This window comes from Prosopis cineraria, unplaced genomic scaffold (genome assembly GCF_029017545.1).
Source record: "Prosopis cineraria cultivar Desert tree isolate PC_DT_omini unplaced genomic scaffold, ASM2901754v1 PC14, whole genome shotgun sequence".
Classification (NCBI taxonomy): Eukaryota; Viridiplantae; Streptophyta; class Magnoliopsida; order Fabales; family Fabaceae; genus Prosopis; species Prosopis cineraria.
In genome coordinates, this window is record NW_026555345.1 from 4,812,428 (window position 1) to 4,836,624 (window position 24,197).

At 32.7% G+C, this 24,197-nt stretch overlaps 2 protein-coding genes and 1 long non-coding RNA gene across 6 annotated transcripts in view; 1 reads left to right on the forward strand and 2 right to left on the reverse strand.

The window, feature by feature from the left end:
* Positions 1–395: 395 nt before the first annotated feature.
* LOC129293329 (cysteine-rich receptor-like protein kinase 44) lies at positions 396–4,985 on the reverse strand. Its single transcript, XM_054931243.1, has 7 exons — positions 4,088–4,985; positions 2,251–2,373; positions 2,008–2,147; positions 1,710–1,920; positions 1,343–1,580; positions 1,085–1,238; positions 396–989 (listed from the first exon to the last, which is right to left on the reverse strand). The coding sequence occupies exons 1-7, from the start codon at positions 4,971–4,973 to the stop codon at positions 639–641; spliced, it is 2,103 nt and encodes a 700-aa protein (XP_054787218.1). The 5' UTR covers positions 4,974–4,985; the 3' UTR covers positions 396–638.
* A 1,103-nt stretch (positions 4,986–6,088) lies between these two features.
* LOC129293347 (uncharacterized) lies at positions 6,089–9,888 on the forward strand. Of its 2 annotated transcripts, none has more exons than XR_008589146.1 (4): positions 6,089–6,723; positions 6,802–7,012; positions 7,183–7,366; positions 9,620–9,888. It is a non-coding gene; the product is annotated as an uncharacterized LOC129293347 (long non-coding RNA). The 2 variants fall into 2 exon arrangements; XR_008589145.1 differs by having other exon boundaries at positions 6,094–6,723; positions 6,838–7,012; positions 9,620–9,886.
* A 1,804-nt stretch (positions 9,889–11,692) lies between these two features.
* Positions 11,693–24,197, reverse strand: part of LOC129293332 (cysteine-rich receptor-like protein kinase 44) — a 49,410-nt gene continuing 36,905 nt past the window's right edge. The window contains exons 1-7 of one of the 3 annotated variants that reach the window (XM_054931249.1): positions 16,543–17,460; positions 15,246–15,365; positions 14,994–15,133; positions 14,688–14,898; positions 14,191–14,428; positions 13,939–14,092; positions 11,693–13,847 (exon numbers count right to left, since the gene is read on the reverse strand). In XM_054931249.1, the coding sequence (XP_054787224.1) occupies positions 13,500–13,847; positions 13,939–14,092; positions 14,191–14,428; positions 14,688–14,898; positions 14,994–15,133; positions 15,246–15,365; positions 16,543–17,323 (1,992 nt within the window). In that variant the 5' untranslated portion in view covers positions 17,324–17,460 and the 3' untranslated portion in view covers positions 11,693–13,499. Of the gene's footprint in view, positions 13,848–13,938; positions 14,093–14,190; positions 14,429–14,687; positions 14,899–14,993; positions 15,134–15,245; positions 15,366–16,542; positions 17,461–24,197 lie in introns of those variants that run through there. The other 2 variants (XR_008589134.1, XM_054931248.1) reach the window with 2 other exon arrangements.

Below are 24,197 nucleotides of genomic sequence, written 5' to 3' on the forward strand. Positions count from 1 at the left end.
AAAAATTTACAAGTGATTGGTTTAATAAATTTCCAAGTGAATATCACATATCTACAAGTGCCTTTTGAAAGTGTTATAAGTGAATTTTAGTTTTATATTAGGAAACAATTCATTCTTAAGTGTGGTTCTCGATTTTCTCAATTAAAATTAACAATGGTCTCAACTACAGTAATAATTTTAATAATATCTTTTTTTTATTTTAAACTCATTTTTTTTTTCAAGTAAGAATCATAGTTCATTATTGATATTTCAATAGTTCAAGATTTTAAATTATAATTAATAGTCTTATGGAATTCTCAATTTTCATTTTCCTTTAGATATTTGACAAGATACATCAATCATCAGGTCAAAAATTGTAGAAATGCTAAGAGAAACTTGACATCTATCGTACTATATACAAAAACCGATTCACACAAGTGAACCTTTGAAATATTATTGTGAGATTAAACATTTCACAAGTTTAAGTGGAAATAATTCTATACCAGCATGTACAGAATCTGTTTATTTCTAGACGAATGGCTATTCATTTTTTATTTATTTATTTTTTGGGTAAAAGCAAGCTTTCATTTTTATTTGGAAGGGTGACATGCAAATTATAATGGATACATCGAATGTTACCCGAAACTATAAGGCTAGATTTAGCGAGGATAAAGCTCAGTAAATGAGACTTCATTTTTTGAGGCTTCAACAGAGTTATTGCTTCTTCTTTCACTTGATCTTGTTGCCTCAGATGAATTATATTCCCTCGAGTTTATCTCTGATAAGCTTATGTTATTTGTTAAAAATGGAGGTTGGGATGGTAATGGTAGAGACAGGGAGTGGCTGCTCAGCATAAGTGAAATTGAAGCCATTGTTGGCCTATCAGCTGCATTTTCCTGAACACATAGTAATCCAATGTGGATGCATCTCATTATTTCATCTCTTGAACCATTGCTCAACACAGGATCTATTATATTTGAGGCTGCCCCTTCCCTCCAATTTTTCCATGCCTGAAAAAATATATATCCTAAACGTTAGTATTCAATATTATTTCACAGTTATGCAATTTCATGTCTTTGTATATTGCAAAAAGGCATAGACTTACAAAGCTTATCAGACAATCATGTGAATTCTCTCCATGGAAGGTGGCACTATTTTTTTTCCCACTTATAATTTCTAAGACTAGGACGCCGAAACTAAAGACATCCGATTTCATGGAGAATTGTCCTTGCATTAAATACTCTGGAGCCATGTATCCACTGCATGCCAATTATGAAGAAGCTTAAGTAAATATTGTTATGTCTTAATGATCTTGAAGTTTGTTGTTCTTTTAATTTGACAGGCTAGGAGTTGTGATACTTACTAAGTTCCAACTATTCTACTAGTATTGCTTTGCGTTTGATCTACAACAAACAATCTTGCCATACCAAAATCTGATATCTTGGGATTCAATTCTTCATCCAAAAGAATATTACTTGTTTTGAGATCACGATGAATAATTCGTAGTCGAGAATCCTCATGTAGATAAAGAAGACCACGAGCAATGCCCACTATAATCTTGTAACGTATCTCCCAATCCAGTTGAGCACGCTGTGTTGGATCTAAAATCTCATAATCATGTAGGATGTTAGAGATTCATATGGTGAAGCCATTGCAAACAAAGCTAATAGGATTTTAACCCAAGTGAGAGAGACAGAACACAGTTTAACTCAGCTAAATACGTAACTCACCAAATAATAAATAGTCAAGACTTTTATTTGGAAGAAACTCATATACGAGTAGCCTTTCTCTTCTTTCCAAACAAAAACCAAGTAGTCTCACTAAATTGCGATGCTGAAGCTTGGCCACCAGTATTACTTCATTTTTAAATTCTATATCTCCCTGCCCAGAATTCATGGATAACCTCTTGACAGCAATGTCTTCTCCATTGTAGAGCTTACCCTGCAATGATCGAAGTATGTTCCTTGTTATTTTTAGATTCCCAGATTCCTAAAATGTGGTTTGTCCTTACCTTTTTATTCTACGTACCTTGTAAACTGGTCCAAATCCTCCTTGTCCAAGTTTGTTTGCATCCGAAAAATTATCTGTTGCAAGTCTGATGGTGTCAAAGTCTAATTGTAATGACTCAGTAGGTTTAATTTCATCGTCAAGTTGATCAGCTTCATCAGCTACAAAGGGATTCAAACAAATTAGTTATTTAAAAAAAATTTTCTTTTGTGATAGTATAATAAATTGACAAGAATTTTTGAAGAGATATTTAATTTGACTTACGTTGACTTGTTTCTTTGTGTTTCCTCTTTCGGAAATAGATGAAGACAGCTGCAATTAGCATTAAGATCGCTACAACAATCGGCACAACTATGACAATGACAGATCTTGATTCGTTGCTTTTCCCTGCGAAAGCCAAACATGCCCTTTCAGATTTAGATGTCAACATCAAAATTAACTAAAAGATCAAATCTATGATAAGTTGAGCGTTCCATAATTCATGAATAGTTAGATGGTTTACATATAAAAAGACACATCTTTATCAGTCACCCTCATTTAGTTCACCCTTTATAAGTAGAGAGCTATCCCCAACAATATGTTTGAATCTTACTCATATTCCATTGTCTTATACTATAAAGCAATTTCATGCAAGATTATGCATATCACAATAAAGCTCAATAATAATATTTTACAAACTTTTTTTACAAATAAAACTAAAAACTTTCATAAACACCCCTTACACATTTTTAATTATTGCACTACAATCATTTCAATTCTTTCTCTACTTGAAAAGTAATATCAGAAAAGTATTATTAATGAATTTTCACTTTTATCAAATTATCTCGTATTTTAGAATAACAAAATATCTCTAAAATTATCTTATATTTTGGAATGAAAATAGTAATATATTACAAAAAGAAAACAACGAAGAAATCAGTCAAAGTTTGATCAATACTGTATTTACTTGCAGACGAGGCCAGCTTGATCAATATATAGCCATAATAGTGATCTATTCTATAGGTCACAAAACATTTCCTCAACTCTTGAAAAAAAAAAAAAGCATCAAGATTATTAGTCTATGTCCCTAAAATATTATAATAATTTAAGAATCATACACATTGTTAAATTAAGATAAAGAATAATTTAATACTTTCTATAGCTAATCACAATTGAGTTATATATGTAGTGTGTAATTTTGCACTGAAATTTAGGGAAAAAAATATTTGCATTGAAATAATACTTCTTGTGTCAGATAACATGGAAATAGATGTGGATATATAATAATATAAAAATTAGTTATAATATTTTAGAAATACAACAGAAAATTTATGTGAAGCAATTTGGTGAAGTCTTTAAAACATCACGTGTATATATTATCACTACTACATTGAGAGACCTAGAGAGTGTAAAGTATTTCGGTTATTTCGTGGACTTAAGAATATTTACAATCCATATGCGAGATTATGGAATCATTCTCTTTTAATAAAATTCATTTAAATTATATTATAATATATGTCTATTTACTAATATTTATGCATGGGTGAGAGTGATAATAATTAATTAATACACAAAATGAAATTTTAAAATTGATTTATCTATTAGCTACTACCTAGCTAGGGTAAGCATGTCATACATGTAGTTAACCATTTGGTTTTAGAGGACAAATTGACCTATCTTATATAATCTGAAAGGGAGAATCACGTTTAAAAACTTGATCAAAAACTTATTCATAAATAAAAATTAATATAAAATAGATTGTTATTAAAATGAAAAGATGTACTTATTTTTTTTAATGAGATTTATTATTAGTCCTTATTTACAAATAAATTTTTTGTCAGATTTTTGGATGTGATTCTCTCAATTTAAAAAAAAACATTGATATCTTTGTAGAAATACCCTTCATCAAACATTATTTTCTCTCACACGCTACCTCTCTTAATTAGTAGAAATCTCATTTTTTAGGGGCGTTTTAAAACATATTATTTACCACTTAAATTTGGAAAAGACGTCAAATAAATAAAAACACCCTACTTGTGAAAGTTGTTCTATCATCGATGAAAACCAAGCGAGGAGTAATTTGTAATAATTAGCTTAACGAACAAGCTAGGTTGACAGGTACCTCCAGAGGCGGACGTTGGAGTAGAAAAACGAGGAGAAGGTGATGGTGAATCCTCAGGGACGGGATCAAAGAAACGGCCAATCTCAAACCTAACATTGCATCTCGGCATGATAATCCTACAACCTATCTTGGTCGAACAACAATTCGGAATTTCCGAGGTAGCGCGCACCAAGCAGTCGGAGCAATCTTGCTGAGACAAATCAGGAGTGCACTGAACTGCACCAAATATTGTTAGGAAGTCTGGACCCGTTTCATTTGCTGCTGCATACTTTCGAAGTGAATCTCCAGCCGCAGCTTTTTCTCTCAGTTTGTACAATAAGTCACTGACCACTTGGTTGAACTTGTCTACGTCTGTTGCGTTATTCACGTTCTTCATACAGATCGGAGTATTAGATTCCAGGGCCCCGAGGCTATAGTAATGGAGAACGCATTCATTATAGCCTCCCATTGCCTCCTTCTTGTTGGGACACTTATTTGGGACCAGAATTGAGGCATTCTTGAGGCAACTTCGGCATTCATTTGGCTTAACATCTCCTCTGCACAAGCCAATTGCGCTAACCCCGTCAGGATTCTGGCCGCCGTGAGAGAGATTGTAGAAGCCATAGTCAATTTGAGTGTTGGAAGTGAGACCTGAGAGAACGATATCAAGGTTGGTTTGGTACATGCTTGAATTTGTATAGTTACCTTTCTGATTGAAACAGTAGGTATAGCTGAAGACGGAAGCCTGGGCAGTGAGAATGGTAAGATAAGAGAGGAATGCAAGCAAAAGCAGAGAACCGGTGGTGGACATTGCAGATATCTGACTCCTTGGTAAAGATGAGCTTCGAAGTAAATGAAGGAACGTATATAATATATTTAGTCGTGCTTTTATTCTAGACCTTTCCATTAGTTATATTATAATTTCTTTCGAGACAAGTTGATGCTGTTGCATGAATGACCCGAAACATATATAGTGAGAGGAACGTACATTACCAAGGTGGAATGCGACTTAAGTGGTAGAAGACAAACGGTGTACACGGTATAACGCTAGCTGCCTTTGATTTGGCACAATACATAGTGCGAGGAAGTTTCTATTTTTGCCAACTTTTGCTCTTTCTTTGATCCAAAACATACTTAAAAGTTAGTCAAGAATGAGCAGCGCTCTCCACCACAACTTTCTCTCAAGTTGGACGGAAGTTAAATTTCTCCCAACAAGTGGCATGTTTGGCTTTTTTTTTTTAATTTAATATTTGCTCTCTCTTTTTATTCTTTATTATAATTCTGGAAGTCTGGAATATTTAGCCTACTTGGTTAATAAAAATTAATAAGTTCAATTGTCTAACAGTATTGAGTTGTACTTTTGAGACTAGTTGAGGCATGACCACGTCAACTTTCAGCATGACAACAAAGGTGGGATGCGACTGTAGTGCTAGAAGACAAACGACGCACCCAGTAATATTGGTACTTGGTAGCTGTCTTTCTCTGACCCTATTCAAAAGCGTTTATTCCCACTTGTGGTTCGAGCCTGTATTTCCCATGGCTGGATTTATTTTACAGTGGGTTCAATTCAAATCGGGCATATTTGAGCATGTTTAAACAAGTCTGAACATATTAAAAAAAAAAAACTTATCTAATCTAGTCTAGCTCTCACTACTTTGAGTTTTCGAGCTTATTAGTACGAATCTTTAATTTTTTTTTCCTTGAAAAAACTAGCCTTGTCACACTAATTCTTATATTATCAAAAAAGTAATAAAAAATAGAAACGCGTGGCTTGCAAATTGGAATATGAACGCATGGGCATTTGAATTGAAGACGAAGAAGAACTAGGGTCGTGAGTCGTGGGTCGTGATCGGATTGGATAACGAAGACGAAGGAAAAATAAATAAATAAATAACAAGGCCGAGCGAATGAACTGGGAGGATTGCTGCAAGTGCGTTGCGATTTGGGACTGCCAAAAGTGTTCATGAAAATCTGAAGTGTTCATTCTTTCGATTAATAGAAGTACGAAGAAAATACCCGGGTATTCGGTAGTCGGGTTAGCCCTTTTTTTTTTTTTGGAAAAATGTTTAATCTCTTAATTTCGACTTTAAGTTATTTTGAGCTTCCTTAAATTCGTGTTAAAAAGGAGTAAAAGTCAATTTTGTTCTTAAACTAGGAGTTTGAAATCTAAATTCTTTTTTGGTATAGTTTTTTTTTCCCTAATTTTTAAAAACGGTGTAACGTATGTAGTCGTAGTCCTAGCCTCCTCTGGCCTCCTTTTGATTCGGACAAACCTTTGGGATCGACGAATGGAGGCAACTCTGGCATACGATTGGCTTAACATCTCCTCTGCATAACCCCCATCGTTTTAACTTTCTGGTGGTTTTGTCGGTGAGGGAGATTATTGTAGAAACCATGCAGTCAATTTGAGCGTTGGAAGCGAGATCCGAGAGAAGGATATTAAGGTTGGCTTGGTACGTACTTGTCTATGTATTGTTGCCATTGAAATCGAAGCATCTGTAAAATCTGAAGTTAGGAGGCTGAGCGGTGAGGGAGGTGAGATGAGAAATGAACGAAAGCAGAACCAGAGAAAAGGTTAACATTGCAGTTTGCAGGTCAGATCAGACTGGTTGGTGAAGACGAGCTTCGTTCAAAATAAATGGAGGAAGGTGTATAGGGTATGTATTGGATGATTTTTTTTTTTTTTGGTAGACGTTCCTATTAGTTTTAATTCAAAGAAATGCATTGTTTGTCAGTTTGAGGAATTGAGGCATGACCTGCGTCAATTTCAGCATTACGAAGGAAGGTGGAATTAATGGGACTGAAATGGTAGAAAACCAAAGAGGTACACAGTAACGGTAGCTGTCACAAGCACAACGAGAGGAAGTTTCTAGTGCTTATTCTGACCCTAAACATACTCAACTTGTAAAGAATAAGCAAATACTTGCCTTGCATCCACCTCTTAAGGTAGACACAAGTTAAATTTCTCTCAACTAGTGGCCTGTTCGGCTACCATTTTTTTTTTCATTTTTTTGTGGGATTTAGTATTTGCTCTCTCTGTTATTTTAGTCTCTACGTTGACTCTGGAAGTCTGGAATATTTAGCCTTCTTGGTTAATAAGTTTAATTGTGTTACAGTATAAGTTGTTTTGAGACCAGTGGGATGTGACTGATGGTGGTAGAAGACAAAACGAAGCACACCGTATTGGCAGCTGTCTTTGGCACGAGGTGGGGTTTCTACTTTTGCCGACTTGCTCTTCTTGTTGCCCGAAAAGGCAGAAGATTTAAGAGTCAATTTGGTACATCATCTCTGACCCGACAGGTATTTAAAAGATTCGGTGTTTTTCCCTGATGGTTTTTTTAATGTCTTGTCTTCTTCTCAGTTTTTTTTTAATCATTAACTCATATTGATATATACTCTCTTCGAATTTTATGCATAAATAATATCTACCAACCTCATCAATAACTATACAATAATAGTATAAAGAATATTTATATATAAAATTTCAAAACTACCCTTCAAATAAAAAACTAAAAAAATCCAAACAATATAATATTATTTTTTAAATAATTCTCTCTCATAATACTTCACAGAAAAGTCTGTCAATAAAATAAAGTCAATAAAACAAAGGCTATCAACTTACTCAGTGGGAAGGCCAAAATGAAATTGGTGGGAGGGAAATTTTTGACCAGTTACATTCTTATAAAAATGACAGAAAAAGCAAATTGAGTAAAAGAACAAAAATGCATAGGATCACAATATTCTTCAGCTTTCCACCATTGCTTTCCACCATGGAAAATTACTGCACGCCTTTTGATTTAAATGCTCCAGCTGAGGAAGATGGTGGGGACAGTAACAACAGTTTCTTGGACTTAAATGCTCCTTCCATGTGTGAAAATGTTTACCTAGACAATAATCAAAGTGAAAATCAACATGCAATCAATGAAGAAAGAAATGATAAGAATATCTATGTTTATAAAATTTAGAGTATTCCCATGTAAAATTTAACTTTCTAGTATCTATGTTCAGTTGTTGAAAAGAATAAAGCTATCCAAATATAATCTACTTAAGAGTAATAATCATCTTTCATAGTTTTTAAACATTTCAAGGCCCCTTAATACCTCAGGCAGCCTATCATAGATATCCACATGCTTATTAAGAAAACAGATGTCCATATCAGAAATATTAAAAGCTTTTTAAACATCCCAAGGCCCCTTAATACCTCAACTAACGTGCTTATTAACAGCTTTTCACATGCATTGTAACATACTAAAGACTTTAAATTACAGATCAATCAAGATATCTTCAAAACTTCATATGGAAAAGATACCTATAACAACTTTACAAACTCGTTAGGTTTTTTAGCAAGACGCATGCCATGCCCTCCACCACCCGTTGTTGTCTAAGAAGCATAAAATGTTTGACAGCTAACATTAATCGGCATATATTTTAGTCCTTTAATTCATCGCAATGCTGCAATTGCACTTGAACATGAAAGAAATAAGAATTAAGAAACTTTATGAAGGTCATTCAATCACCATCAACGTTCCCTTAAAATAATTATGATAGTTAGTTGATTACTCAGTCAAGCATACAACTTTTCCTCATCTGAAAGATTCTAACGAATAAAGACAACTCTTGGGTGATGAATACAACTACTTCACATCACAATTATGGATGCAAACTAGAATGTCAATGCTGCTGTAGTGTTTTCTTTAATAAAGGATGCTAAAACATGAATGATTCCTCTAGGACCCTTAAGAACAAATTATCATAGAGTTCAATCCAGAGGGGCTTGTATATTACATAAAGGAAAATAGGAAGATATCAACAAAGTTGGTTAGACACAGCAACAAATCCGTTTCTTTCTCTTGATTTATATATTACCAGCCAACCTACTATTAATTCAGTTCAAACCTAATACCCAGTGCAGGGAAAGGGAATAAGAAGAGTTGGAGTTATTAAATTGTGTTCAAGTCATAAATTTCTTAACTAGGGAAACTAATTGGGATCATCCCTCTACTGATGTAGTTAAAGAAGCTAGAAAGCTTGTCTTGAGGGAGTTGTAATTTAAAACCCTTAATACCACATCTGTAATTTAAAGTACTTCCATTAAATCCTAGGTTATAAGTAATTCAGAATAGAAAACCTTTTTTCATAACAAAGAGAAATATCTAGGCTTCAATTTTTAATAATAGAAGTTGCAACTGCCATACCTTAAACTAGCAGCAAGGTAGCAGAGTCATTAGCTTGATTTTCTTGTTCCGCTTCTTTAAGACTCTAAACATCAAGCTCTAGATGGATTTTCTTCTTTAACATCTTCATCACCTATAACATTACAAATTGTTTGATCAGCTGAATACATGCGAATCCCATATAATTGAATGAAACTCTCTTACTATGTTCCTTGAAAATAAAGGTTATTTTCATTAAATAAGTGTGAGAGCTAGAGGATTAACTTACTCGCTGTATATTAAGTCATGCACACAGAATTTCATATTTTATATAGAAAGTAGGGTGCATATAAACTTGTACAGACTTTTAATATCTAGTATCAATACACTTTTGAAACAGAGACAGATATAGGAGGCAATACAATTGAATCATCAAGGCAGCCACCATGTAAAAGAAGGTTCTTATCAAATGAAGAATGTGTCGCCATTTGTAAGATTTTGTTACACTCAAGTTGTGGAGGTAAATTGAGCAGCATTGCAATAAGAGAAATAGCTTTAGCATACTCAGTTTCAATAAGAGTGATTCAAAATATTTGGAATCAAGTTAAGGAAATAGGTGATGCAACTCATAGAAAGATAAATAGGTGTGGAAGAAAGGGACATAATGTGAACATGGAACAAGTCATGGCAATTCCCGTACAGTAAAGAACTACTTATAGGTCTCTTGCAAGTGCGTTAGGGGTTAACATGACATCATTGATCAGACTAAAGAAAAAAGGAGTTCTATGGCGCCATACCAGTGCAATCAAATCACATTTGAAGGAGCAAAACATGCTTGCTAAATTGAGGTGGTGTTTGTCCATACTAGAACAAGAAAGTATACCAAGTGATCTAACTTTTCAATCAATACACAACAGAATCCATATTAATGAAAAATAATTTTACATCACAAAGAAATCCTAAACCTACTACTTGGCAATAGGGGAAGAGCCACCACATCAAACATGCAAAAATAAGAATTATGTTGGTAACGTTATGTTCCTAGTTGCTGTAGCTAGGCCTAGATTTGATGCACAAGGAAATAAAATTTTTTCTAGGAAGATTGGGTTATTTCCATTTGTTACAAAAGAGGCAGCAAGGAGAAGGAGTGCAAATAGGAGCAGAGGCATAATGAAAACAAAACCAATCACGTCAATTACAAAAGAAGTGATGAAATCTTTCTTAATTGACAAGGTATTACTAGAAATCAAAGCCAAATGGCCAACAAGCCATGCAAGTAAAACCATTTATGTTCAACAAGATAATGCTCCTTGTCACATTCATGATAGTGATATGGACTTTTGTATGGCAACAAGTGATGGTGGGTTTGATATTCGCTTGGTTTCCTAACCCTCAAGTTCCCCTAATTTGAACATTTTGGATCTTGGTTATTTTAGAGCAATTCAAGCACTACAACACCAAGAAGCACCTAAAACTATAGATGACCTTGTCAAGGCTGTGGAGAAGTCATTTAAAATTTACACATCCAAGCAATTGAATAAGATCTTCCTAACACTACAAGCTATTATGATTGACATTATGAATTATAAAGGTTCAAACAAGTATAAGCAAGGTCATTTGAAGAAGGATATGATGGAAAGAAGAGGTGACTTGTCTAATCAACTTAAGTGTAATCCCTACCTAATTGAAAAAGTTTTGGAGCACTTAGCACAAGTGGATAGATGAATGAGATTAAGGGGTGGATGTTTCTATGAATCCTCTATGTTTTGGTGATTAATATTTTGTGTTACAATTTGTCATGTAAATTGCAACACATAATATTAATAGTTAATATTTTGTAATAGATGCTATTGGTAATGAAAAATGATGTCAAAGAACCCCTAATCATAAAAGAATAAAACTGATCAAAGTTAAACAATATTAAACAAAGAACCCTTGATCATAAATTTATTTTGTAAAGAAATAGTATTTATTTTGTAAACAAAGAACCCAGATCATAAAAGGAATAATATTTTGTAATCAATTTATTTTCTAATAGATGTTAGATAAAGAATATAAAGGAAGAAACTGATTAAAGTGATGAAAATATGAAGCAATTGACGCAAGAGAAATTAATTCACTGGTACTACTTGCTCATAAAACAACCCTTGTTTCGCCATATTTCACAATGATGCAATTTATGGAAAAAACAAACTTGTTATCAAACAATAAAGACATTTCTACCTTTCCTCCCTTCGGCCTTTCCCATTTTGGTTCTAAAAAGTAACTCGGACAGGCTCTTACACAATCACAATTATATTTTTTTTTTGTGACAAATCTATAATTATATTTAACACAAAGCTACCATACTTAGTTTAGCTGCCAGTAGCCAGGGGCTTAGGTGGTTCACAGAAGTCTCATGTTTAATATCAGTTGAATGATAACAGGGTACGAACAGAATATTGCTACAAGAAGGATCATAACAGCATGCACATTTGATATCCTTCAAAATATAATTAGCACAACAGGATTAACACAATATAATATCATCATCCATCAGACTAACAAATCGTGAGCATCACAGACCTACTTCTTAATCAGCATAAGCTTAAATTCTAGATTAACCTAAATTATACAAAAGGTATAGAAATTTGAGACAAATTAGAGCATATAATATAAAGTGTCATACACAAATCGCTTACGGTCCTTCTCTTCCTCAGTCAGATGTGCATAGTCTTCCTTAGGAAATGGAAACTTGTTCAAGTCGAAAGGGTGGACTATCTTCTTCTTTTCACTTACTTTTGTGAACTCCAGCACTGTATCGTCGTCACTCACTTCTTCACCATCCTCGACTGCCTCTTCGTTTAAATTAAACGAGTGAGCTTTATTCGCACACACAACCTCATCGAAGTTAGAAGACACGAAGGAAGAACCATTCGGATGAGAAGCCCTCAAAATCTTTTGATTCAGAGAGTTTACCTCTCCAGAGAACTCGAGCGGCAGTGAATCTTCTTCCCCGGTAAGAGAATCGTCCACTACACATGCCATTAGTTGATCCCATGACAGACCCTCAAAACACTCCTCCATCAGACTTGAATGGTGAGATCTAAAGATATTGCACACCACAAAATGATCGGCAACACTTGTGCGAATAACAGCAACAGAGGAATTGCAATAGAGGAACAATGAGCTCGGTGGTGACGACGGAAGAGGCGATCGACAAAAACCGAGCAAAGATGGTGAGAGAAAAGGATAAAGACAGAGTAAGAGAGAAGACGCCAGTGAAATGTCAGGTCAGCCGAACAAAGATGAGTAAAGTAGTCAGGGGTATTTTTAAAATTTCACTTTAAAATGGGAAGTCTTTAGCTGTCAGTGACTTATAATGGGGACTAGATATATCTTCTAGAAATGGTCTTATAATGCAGATCAGAGGGAGTATGTATATATATGTGTGTGTGTATTTATTTATATAATAAAAGATATTTTAATATACTCCCTCCATTAAAAAAATTAAAATATTTTTTAGGAGGTTGGATGTTAAAAAATATAAAATATTTTTAGCGTTTCAATGTATAATTGTTGCTTTTTTCCAAAAAGTGATCTTATGAATAAAGCATTTTATATTTATTTTAGAGTGAAATATCCTATTAAATAAGAGTAAATATAAAAAGATAATGTTAGTTGGAAGATAAATTATTACTTTATTAAGGATGAAATTTGATTAAAAATACATTACATCTTTTAGTTGAGAAAGTATTAAAATTCTATAATTGTAGTAGTAGGGTTTTAGTTTTTTAAAATTCTATGAGACAGAGATGAGAAGACAAGCATTTAGGTTAGAGGACTTCTCAAAATTCTTCACACCTCTACTCCTATATCCTTCACACTAATTTTTTGATATACCTAGTATCATTACATTTATATTCTTAAAAATGGGTGTATATAATATTACTAGTAAAAATAAAAAAAAAAGATATTTGAATATGAGATATGTATATTTCTCATGAATATTTTTTTTTATTTTTGCATTTTTTTCTTTAGAGATTAATTGGCCAAGATGGATACATCAGTAGCTTGGAAATTGTAGAAACGCTGATAGAAACTTTGCACAATTGAACCTTTGAAATATTATGAATTGAGTTTAAACATTTCAAAATTTTATGTGAAAAAAATTGTACATCAATAGCTAGAGAGTCCATTTATTTCCGGATGAACAACAGGCTTTCAATTTTTCTTTGGAAGGGATAGTAACCTGCAAATTAGAATCAAAGCATTGAATATCACCTGCAAGGTTGGATTTATTAACGAGGATATAGCTCACTAATTGAGACTTCATTTTTTGAGGCTTCAACAGAGTTGCTTCTCCTTTCACTTGATGTTGTTACCCTAGATAAGCTATATTCCGTTGAGTTCATCTCTGATAAGCTACTGCTATTTGTTAAAAATGGAGGTTGTGATGGTAATGGCAGAGAGAGAGAGTGGCTACTTAGCATAAGTGAGACTGAAGCCATTGTTGGCCTGTTAGGTGCATTTTCCTGAACACATAGTAACCCAATGTGGATGCATCTCATCATTTCATTTCTTGATCCATTGTTTAACATAGGATCTATTACATTTGAGGCTGCCCCTTCCCTCCAACTTTTCCATGCCTGAAAGAACATCCTCAATATCTTAGTATTCACTATTATTTCACAATCGTTATGCAACTTCTATGTATATTGGAAAAAGGCATAGACTTACAAAGCTTAGCAGATCATCATGTGAATTCTCTCCATGAAAGGTGGAGCTGTTTTTCTTCCCACTTATAACTTCTAAGAGTAGGACACCGAAACTAAAGACATCAGATTTTATGAAGAATTGTCCACGCATTAAATACTCTGGAGCCATATATCCACTGCATGCCAATTATGAAGAAGCTTGAAATGTTATTTTGTCTTGATGATCTAGAAGTTTGTTTCTTTAATTTGACAAGTTAAGACTTGTAATACTTACTAGGTTCCAACTATTCTACTAGTATTGCTTTGCGTTTGATCTATAACAAACAATCTTGTCATACCAAAATCTGATATTTTTGGATTCAACTCTTTATCCAAAAGAATATTACTTGCTTTGAGATCACGATGAATAATTCGTAGTCGAGAATCCTCATGAAGATAAAGAAGACCACGAGCAATGCCCACTATAATCTTGTAGCGTAACTCCCAATCTAGTTTAGCACGTTGACTTGGATCTAAAATTCCAGTCATATATGATGTTAGAGATCCCTATAGTGAAGCTATTGCAATGAAATTAAAATTAACACACTACCATGTATGAGCAAGTTTACTGCAGGTTTGATCTTTACTGCCTTCTTTTTTATTGAAATTGAATTTCATGACACAGGGTAAAATTATATACTTCACACTTTAAGCCCACAAAACTAATAGGATTTTAACACAAGTGAGAGAGACAGAACACAGATTAAGTAAGCTAAAGTAGATATAACTTACCAAATAATAAATAGTCAAGGCTTTTATTGGGAAGAAACTCATAAACGAGTAGCCTTTCTCTTCTTTCCAAGCAGAAGCCAAGGAGTCTCACTAAATTGCGATGCTGAAGCTTGGCCACCAACATTACTTCATTCTTAAATTCTATATCTCCTTGTCCAGAATTCTTGGATAACCTTTTGACAGCAATTTCTTCTCCATTGTAGAGCTTGCCCTGTAATTATCAAAGTTGGAACCTACATGTCAGTATACATATGTTTTCTACAAAGTGATGAGATCCCATCCTCACATTGTTATATTATGATCTACCTTGTAGACTGGTCCAAATCCACCTTGTCCAAGTTTATTTCCTTCAGAAAAATTATCTGTTGCATTTCTGATGGTTTCGAAGTCTAGTTGCAATGAGTCTGTTGGTTTAATTTCATCATCAAGTTCAGCTTCATCATCAGCTGCGAAACAAGGAAAACAAGTAAGTTGTCAAAATATATATATATATATATATTTAATTTTTTGAAACAGCATATCACAAGAACTGCTGAAGAGATCATCAATCTGACTTACTATGAATGGTCTCTCTGGGTTTCCTGATTCTAAAATAAATGAAGATAGAGATGATCAGTATGATTATTGCAGCAATCGGCACAACAACAGCAATGATGGTTCTTGATGTTTTGTCATCCCCTGAAAAAGCCAAACATCTGATGATGAAATTAATTTTATAAAAAATAGTAGTCCATGCTTTCAGTATTATAAAACACATTTTCTAAAGTATTTTATTTTTTAAAGTATTAATTACATTTTCGAAAAATTCAAAATTTACATTTTAAAAAATTTAAAATGCCTTATATTTCTTAAGGTATAGTAGGGGTATATATTAGGTAAAAATATCTTATAATGGAGGGACTAGATTTTTTTAAACTAAAAAGGTAATTTTTTTTAGATGAAACTGTAGCTAAAGTCATCTTTCTTCGAGAAAATTTAAATCTTAATTTATTAGGTTGTAAAATGTTAACCTTTTGACTAAACCGTTTGGGCCCAAAACCACTAACTAATTGAAGTGAACCTAAGGCCCACAAATATTACAATTTCTCAAATATTATTCACTTGAACTAGAGTAAACAGGCATTGTTCACACACACGTTACATATTTCACATTTAAATAAATATTAGCTATAAATTTATACTAAAGTGCATTATATATTAAGTTTTAAAGAGTTCGACATATATATTGCTTGAATCCCGTGCAATATATGGAGCCCAATATCTAATCAATACATATTGTATAATATAATATCAAAATGCATGGATAAGATATTTGATCATACAAAAATTAGTAAAAATTATTTACGCGCTATACTAAATTTATTTGAAACCTGTTATGCCAAAACACAGCTTTACAGGTACGAGAGTTATAAACAAGTTTAACTATACCAATTTTGGGAATTAAATAGATAGATAGATAGATTTCATTGATTTGTCAATTTTTAATTAAGTTGAAGCTATACTGATCCGCTCCCTCTGTTCTTGTAGATAAGAAATCTTTTAAAAAAATTTTTACCCTTAAATATAAAAGATTGTTAGTATTTTTTTTAATGAATGAAGTATTATATTCTTTTTAAATTAGAAAGAGAAAAAGATAGGTACTTTCATTAATTTATTTTAAAAAAATTATTTTTTATTTATAATAATTAAAAATAAAATATTATTATACTTTTAATTAAATAACTAATTTTTATTAATTTATATTTTTTAATTAAAAATATTTTATATATAAGAATAGAGGGAGTAGGATTTTATTGTCAGGGACAATTGTAAGGATATTGCTATTAATAATTGAGGCTGACAAGTTGGATGGTACCTGTTGGAGGAAGTAAAGGAGACGGTGGTGGTGGTGAATCCTCGGCCACAGGTTCGAAGAATCTGTAGTTCTCATACCCAATATTGCAGCTGGGTTTGATGACCCTGCCACCTGTCTTTGTGGAACAACATTTTGGAATTTCTGAGATCGCCGCCGTCAAGCAGTCGGAGCATTCTTGCTCAGACAAGTCAAGAGTGCACTGAACTGCCCCAAATGCGGTTTGAAAATTGCCCGCCGATTCATTTGCTGCTGCATACTTGCCAAGTGAATCTCCAGCCGCAGCTTTTATTCTCAGTCGACCCAACAAGTCGCTGACCACTTTGTTGTAATTTTCCACGTCTGTTGCGTTATTCGGATTCCACAAGTAATATGAAGGGTCTGTTTCCATGACCCCAAATATTGAACGGTTCGAGTATCGCAGAAAGCATTCGTCATAGCCTCCCATGGCCTCCTTCCGATTCGGGCACGACTTTGGGACGAGAATTGAGGCATTGTTGAGGCAACTACGACATTCGTTTGGTTTAACATCTCCTCTACACAACCCAATTAAGCTAACTCTGTCTGGACTTTGACCGTGGGAGAAATTGTTGAAGCCATAGTCAATTTGTGTGTTGGAAGTGAGCTCTGAAACAAGGATATTGAAGCTGCTTTGGTACGTGCTCGTATTTGTATAGTTACCTCTATCGTTGAAACAAGAGGCATATCTCAGGTCAGGCTGGGCAGTGAGAATGGGAAGATAAGTAAGGAATGAAAGAAGAAGGAGCGGAGAAATGGTAGGCATGGCAGATCAGGCGGTGGTCAGATATGGATTTTCTTTTTTAGACTTCTTCTGTTAGTTATATATATATATATATATATATATGCACCAACAAAAAGTAAATATTACCTCAGTTTCATCTATATAAAGCAAATCACACATAACTCCCTTAAAAATTTTCTTTGCCCCCAATCCCAAAAAATGCTTGTTTTAACCCATTTATTTTTCAAAAAAACATGAAACATATATATCTAAAAATATATTTATCTATTATATTGGTTATAAAAATATACTAGTACTTTAACAAATGTTATTTTTATATTAATTTAGCAAATATTTAGAATTATATTTTTATGAAATTTTAATATTAATATTTGATTTAAATTTGCTCCCACTAATTAAATTTTCTAGGTCTATCACTTATTAACACATGGTTAGTGTGCATGTACATGCATATATATCTCTCTTAACAGTGAAGGGTAATTTAGGAGTAAAGTGTTTGAAAAACATATACTCAGCAATATGCAATATTTACAAGTGCAGTGGTCGAGATTAATTAATTGAGGCTAGTTCTCAGAATTAGTCAAAGTTGAAAGCGACTGAAGTCGTTGACGACAGGCCACTCTATTAGAATTATTCATCGCTCAAGTACGAACTAAACGCGTGGAACCTTCTACTTTAGGGCAAATTTCAGTCAGGAACCCTTGACCAAACTTAATCAAAAAAGAGACCCCATATTTTCTGAAACTTCACTGAAAGATCTATCTAGAATTTCTGTTGAATTTGTAACTGAAATGACAAAATTATCATTATTTAAATGAACAGCATAAATAATTTATTCATTTTTATATTTTTTATTGTTCATTTACTTATAAAATATTATTCATTTTTTTACTTCACTTGTTTATAGAGTATATAAATGAACAAATTGTTTTATATTATTCATTTAAATGAGGATAATTTTATTATTTTTATTATAAATTTAACAAAAATTTTATATGAGTCCTTTAGTGATGTTTTAAAATATTTTTAATTAAATTTGATCAAGGAACTCTTATTAAAATTTTTCTTCTACTTTGCCCTATATCTTAACTTCGAGTTGGAACATTTTACTTTCCATCCTCGCAACTAAATAAAGTTCTTTATATTATTACTACTATTTTTTGACCTAAAATATATTGAAAAGTATGTCCCGTATATAACGCATAGTTGTGTTAAGATGGGATCGATTTGGACAATCAAACTGATCAGACGTCAGTCGTTCATGAAGACTGCTCAATTTGGGCCATTAATCCGCTCCGCCAGTTGAGCCATTTCAGACCGCGTTGACATCATTTTTAAATGACCCAGGTGGGCCATTTAAAAAAATGACGGTTAAATTTTAAAATATTAAATTAATATCAATGAAGTTTATGATAAATTTTTTAAAAAAATAAATTAAAAATATTTATTTAAATTATTATAAATTCATAATTTTTAATTATAAATGAGTATTTAAAATATTAAATGTAACTTTAAAATTACAATAAAAATTTCTGTTTATAATTGTTTGAATTAAAATTTATGATTTATTTTGCAAAATTTTTTTATCAAAAACTTAACTATTATTAATTCATTCTTTTAAAATATAACTATTATTCTCCCACCATCTAAACACTACAGAAAAGAAAAAAAGATAAAGGGCGGTGAGAAAGAGAGAAGATGAAAATGAAAAAATAAAAAAAGATTTAAAGAAAGATTCAAAATAAAACATTTTACAGCGAACCATCACTCTCAACGCGTTTTCCCAGTCACAAACCGGCTAAATCTACTATCAAATTGTTAGATTAATTTGAAGAAAGTCCGAAGATTGTGAGTGAGAACTGTGCAACCGCAAAGAAAAATTTGAAAGAAGACGAACAAAACAAAAGAGCGGAGAAAAAATTCAACGTGTTAGATTTTTACACGTTGAACAAATAGTAACATCAATTCATTACCCATTCTCTGTTTTCATGGCACGCGCATTTAATATTAAACAATGATAAAGAATGGGAAAGTGGAAGAGGCGGGAATATAGAATGAAAAAAAGGGGAGAAAAGATTTTTTTTTTTATTGGCCAATATAAGAGGCTTTGGAAAGAAGGATTAAAATTGATATTATTAAATGCTATTTGATTTTTATGAGATTCTATGCTATTGGTGCAAAATAGAGAGATGCAATAAAATCTATTTTAAGTTAAGAAATTAATTATAAATATTTTACAATTGTTGTCTATAAATGAATATTTTTATTTCATTATAGATTTCTTATATATTTTTATATGTATATTATTTAAAAATATTAAATTAATATAATTGGTTCTACCTTTTCTGCAAAAATATAAAAAGGATAAATTTTAGTAGATTCTATAACAAAATACTTTCTTATTTGGTGAGTAAGTTATAAGAGCAAAAATGTATAAATATTAAATAAATAAATATATATATATAATATTAATAAATTTAATCAAATACAATCCAAAATATATTCCTCTTTATTTATAAAATATACAATTATCACATATATTATTATATAATACTCTAACATTGCTCGCTCGCTTGCGCTCTCTCTCTCTCACTCTCTGTGTATATATATATATATGTATATATTAGTTTATTAACACTATTTCATGCCTCTCACACCTACTCCCTCTTTTTTATTGCATATAAATATTTTTCTGATAGAGATAATCTTATTTAACACACAGTTAAGAATTAAATTTGGACAATTCTTTAAGTAAAGATTCAAATCTTGGTAGGAATGTACCCATGTTGGGCATAGAGGGACAATTTCTCCTACTAGAAAAACATTGACTCCCCCTTTCAAGTTACAATTTTTCCATATAAAAAAATCAATTACCTCATACTCTCTTTAGAATTATCAAGTATATAGATTTAAAAATAATGTTTATTCTAATATTTATTATAAAAATAAATTTATGATACAAATGAAACTAAATATATTCTTAAATTTTTTATATAATTTATTTATATATTACTTTAATTAATATTTAGAATTATATTTTGTTAAAAAATCAATATTTATATTTAGTGAGAAAATAATAGGGTGATAAGAGAGACAATATTTAATGTTAAGGAACATAATTGACTCTTATTTAAGTTAAAGATGCCCATATACCAACCTTTTAGGAAAAAGTTGAAAGGTAAAAATGACCCTTAATGAAACCGAATAACGCCAGCTAGCACTAACGTTATGTCGTTCATTTTCATTAACGATCATACATCCATTTTACATAAATATTTAGCTCAATAATAAGCATTAATCCTTTTATTGATTTCAGTTCTCTATCTTTGTAGTATAAATAGGATATTTTACACTATGTATGGGATGAACAAAGATTGAGAGAATAAGCTTCTAGATTTCTTTTCCTTTTTTGGGTTTTGTACCATTTTTTGGCATCAAAGCAGATTCCCAGAGATCCAGAGAGTAAGAAAATGAGGTGAGAGTTGAGGGATTATGTCAGAGAAGAGAGAGATTTAGATAAGAAGTCCCTAATGTCTTTGAAACTTATAATCGAGATGTTTTTTTTTCAAAAATTGAAATCACCAACGTGCTTAGGAGATATGAAAAAGTGGAACAAGAGGTTCCCCATCGCCATATGACATTGCACTCACCCTTAAGCGCCAATGCTGAAGACTTACAATGCTGTCACTGCTAGTCTACATATCGCACACACTTGCTGAAGGTTGAAGACGTTGACGTCATTAGCCACATCAACTTCTCTGACCAGTCAACGGTAGGTCATCCCATTCAAAGATCACCACGTGTGAGACCACCACATCATCTTGCCCCTTTAACTCTATTTTCTTAAATTGCAATTTGAACCTTAACCTTTCACTATTTCCATTTTGACCCCTAAACTTTTGAATTCCATTTTGACCCCACATTTTTCTCAAAAATTATGATTTGACAATCAAATTTTACATCAATTTCATTTTGACCTCATATTTTTCAAAATTATACTTTGACCCTATATTTTTCAAAATTACATATCCGCCTTAAAATTCCTAAAATTTCTCTTTTACCCTTGCACTCTCATAAATTACATTTTTTTCCCTTATATTTGCTTTCCTAAAGTCCTAACCTTATAGAAAAATTTCAAGATGCCTCCAAGATGCAAGAATATGCATGAGATTGAGTTGGAAGAGATGAGACGTAGAATAAAGAGAGTTGAAAACTACTATAGAAATGCAACAGGTTTATTAGAAACTAACAGAGAAAACCCAGAAGGAGATTTGAGAAGCAACAATTTATCATATACTGACAATCATTGCCATCCTTTTACAACAATCATTCTATCCTAATGACATCCAGGTTGACATTCCTAAATTCGAGGGAATACTTCAACCAGATGAGTTCATAGACTAGCTTTAAACTTTGAATGTGTATTTAAATATAAGGAGATTTCAGATGCACAGAAAAGTCAAGATTATTTCCCTAAAACTCAAGAAACATGCCTCTATGTGGTGGAAAAACATTAGGCGAAATTGCAAACGTAAAGGAAAGCACGAGATTGAGACCTAAGAAAAAATGAGACGCCAGATCACTAAGAAATTTCTACCAGATTATTACCACTAGGATAACTTTCTCCAGCTGTAAAATCTTTAATAGAGGTCCTTGTTGTGGAAGAATATACTAGAAAGTTTGAGAAACTCATGATGAAATGTGACATTCAAAAGAAGGATGAGCAGATAATAGCCCGATACCTTGCAAGCCTAAATGCCGACATCAATCGTCGTAGTCCAACTTCAATAGTATTAGACCTTGGATGACATCAATCATTCATTTAGCCATTTATGTTAAGAAGTAGATGCCCAAGAGATCATCTTTCTAGCCCTCTTCCTCTTGGGGCTATTCAGATGCCCACAAGATAAAGTTTCAACAGTCCAATCCCTCAAGCAAGCCACAATCTAGCACTATGTGCAAGCCACCATCAAATGCCGTTAAGGAATTTAGCTTTAAAGCACCCAAATGCTTTCAATGCTAAGGATTTGGCCACATTACTGTGGATCGTCCTACTCTGAGGGTTGTCACTATTAGGAAAGGTCAAGTGTATGAAGCACCTAAAGAAGATAAGGAGGATACTGAGTCTTATGAACCTGATCTAGTATATGATAAAGAGGTTATACTTGCAGATCAAGGTGAAGCTTGGTGATTAGATGAAGTCTACATACAGTTGTAGTTAAGGAAGAACTTTGGTTATGACACACATTTTTCACCACTCATTGCACAACCAAAGAAAAGTTTGTAATGTCATCATTAATATGGAAGCTGTGAAAATATAGTGTCTAACTATATGGTGGAGAAATTAAAGTTGCCAACGCATAACCATCCATATCCTACAAGCTTTTACTGGCTTAATAAGTGGAATAAGGTAAAAGTTTTCTAAACAATGCCTTGTTACTTTTTTATGGGAACATGTATGTGATGAAGCTTTGTGTGATATTGGTCTCATTGATGCATAAACCCATGGCAATATGATCGACATGCTATGTATAACGGGCATGTAAACACCTATTCTTTCATAAAAGATGGTGTCAAGTTCACATTAGTTCTTCTACTACCCAGTGAGATTAGCTAATTTTTTGGAGGGAATCTAAGCCATTAGTGTCTTTGATGATCAAGGAAGAGTTTAAAGTAACAAAGTTTAAAGCCCAAATTATGAGTTTCATTCTAGTGCTTGAAGTGAATGATGAGCCTACCAATCCGCTAAGAGTCATAACTTTATTTTCTAAATTTTCAGATGTGATATATGAAGAGATACACTAAGGATTGCCAACCATGTGAGACATACAGCATGTTATTGACTTTATCCAGGGACAGTCATTCTAATAAGCTTGCTTGCAGGATGACCCAGGAGCATGTTAAAGTCTAACAACAAGTTGAAGAGCTTATTGAAGAAAGGGTTGTTTCAAGAAATTGGTTAGCCCTTACACTGTACCTGTTCTTTATGTACCTAAGAAGGATGAGAGTTAGAGAACGTGCATTGATTATTGAGCTATTAACAAGATTACTATCAAGTATTAATTCGGATACCTGGCTCGATGATATGTTAGACCAACTACATGGTGCCACTACTTTTTTTCAAATTAACCTTCATAGTGGATACTACCAAATTAGAATTCGACCAGGAGATAAGTGAAAGACCACTTTTAAGACAAGAGATGGGTTGTATGAGTGAAACATGATGCCTTTTGAGTTGACAAATGCCCCCAGCACCTATGTACACTACTTTTAAAATATGATGAATCATGTATAAAGACCCTCCATTAGCAAATTGTCGTTCTTTACTTTGACAACATTCTTATTTACAATAAGAGTTTGGAAGAACACTTAGAGCACTAACGGTAAGTCTTGCAAGTCTTGCGAGAATAGAAGCTTTATGCCAATCTCAAGAAGTGCACCTCCTCACCAATGAAGTTGTATTCTTGGGTTACATCATATTGCAGAGGGTGTTCGAGTTGATCTAAGCAAAGTTTTAGCCATTGACATTTCCCTATCTTAGTAGTATAAATAGGATATTTTACACTATGCATGGGACGAACAAAGATGGAGAGAAATAAACTTCTAGGGTTCTTTTCCTTTTTTGAGTTATTTACCACTTAACCATTTAAATATTGCCCCCTTTGATAAATTTTTCTGAGTCTATCACTAAACCTTGGTTTGTCATATTGTGATACTAGACCTAACCCCTATTAATGTCAACCCACTCTTGTTTTTGAATCACTTTTGTCACATTTTGAACCATATTATTTAATAATATATGTAATATGAGCATTGAATAAATAGTAATATATGTAATAACTATTTTATAGTTTCCTCTTGAAAAAAATTGAGAGAAATTTAAAATTTTCTCTCA

What these genes read in the sequence shown, in the direction of transcription:
- LOC129293329 (XM_054931243.1), bottom strand. Translation starts at nt 4,973, where the DNA reads ATGGAAAGGTCTAGAATAAAAGCACGACTAAATATATTATATACGTTC. An exon ending in GATTTGGACCAGTTTACAAG is followed by an intron (nt 1,921 to 2,007) that starts GTACGTAGAATA and finishes CGATCATTGCAG; the next exon opens with GGTAAGCTCTACAATGGAGA. An exon ending in ATGATTGTCTGATAAGCTTT is followed by an intron (nt 990 to 1,084) that starts GTAAGTCTATGC and finishes ATATTTTTTCAG; the next exon opens with GCATGGAAAAATTGGAGGGA.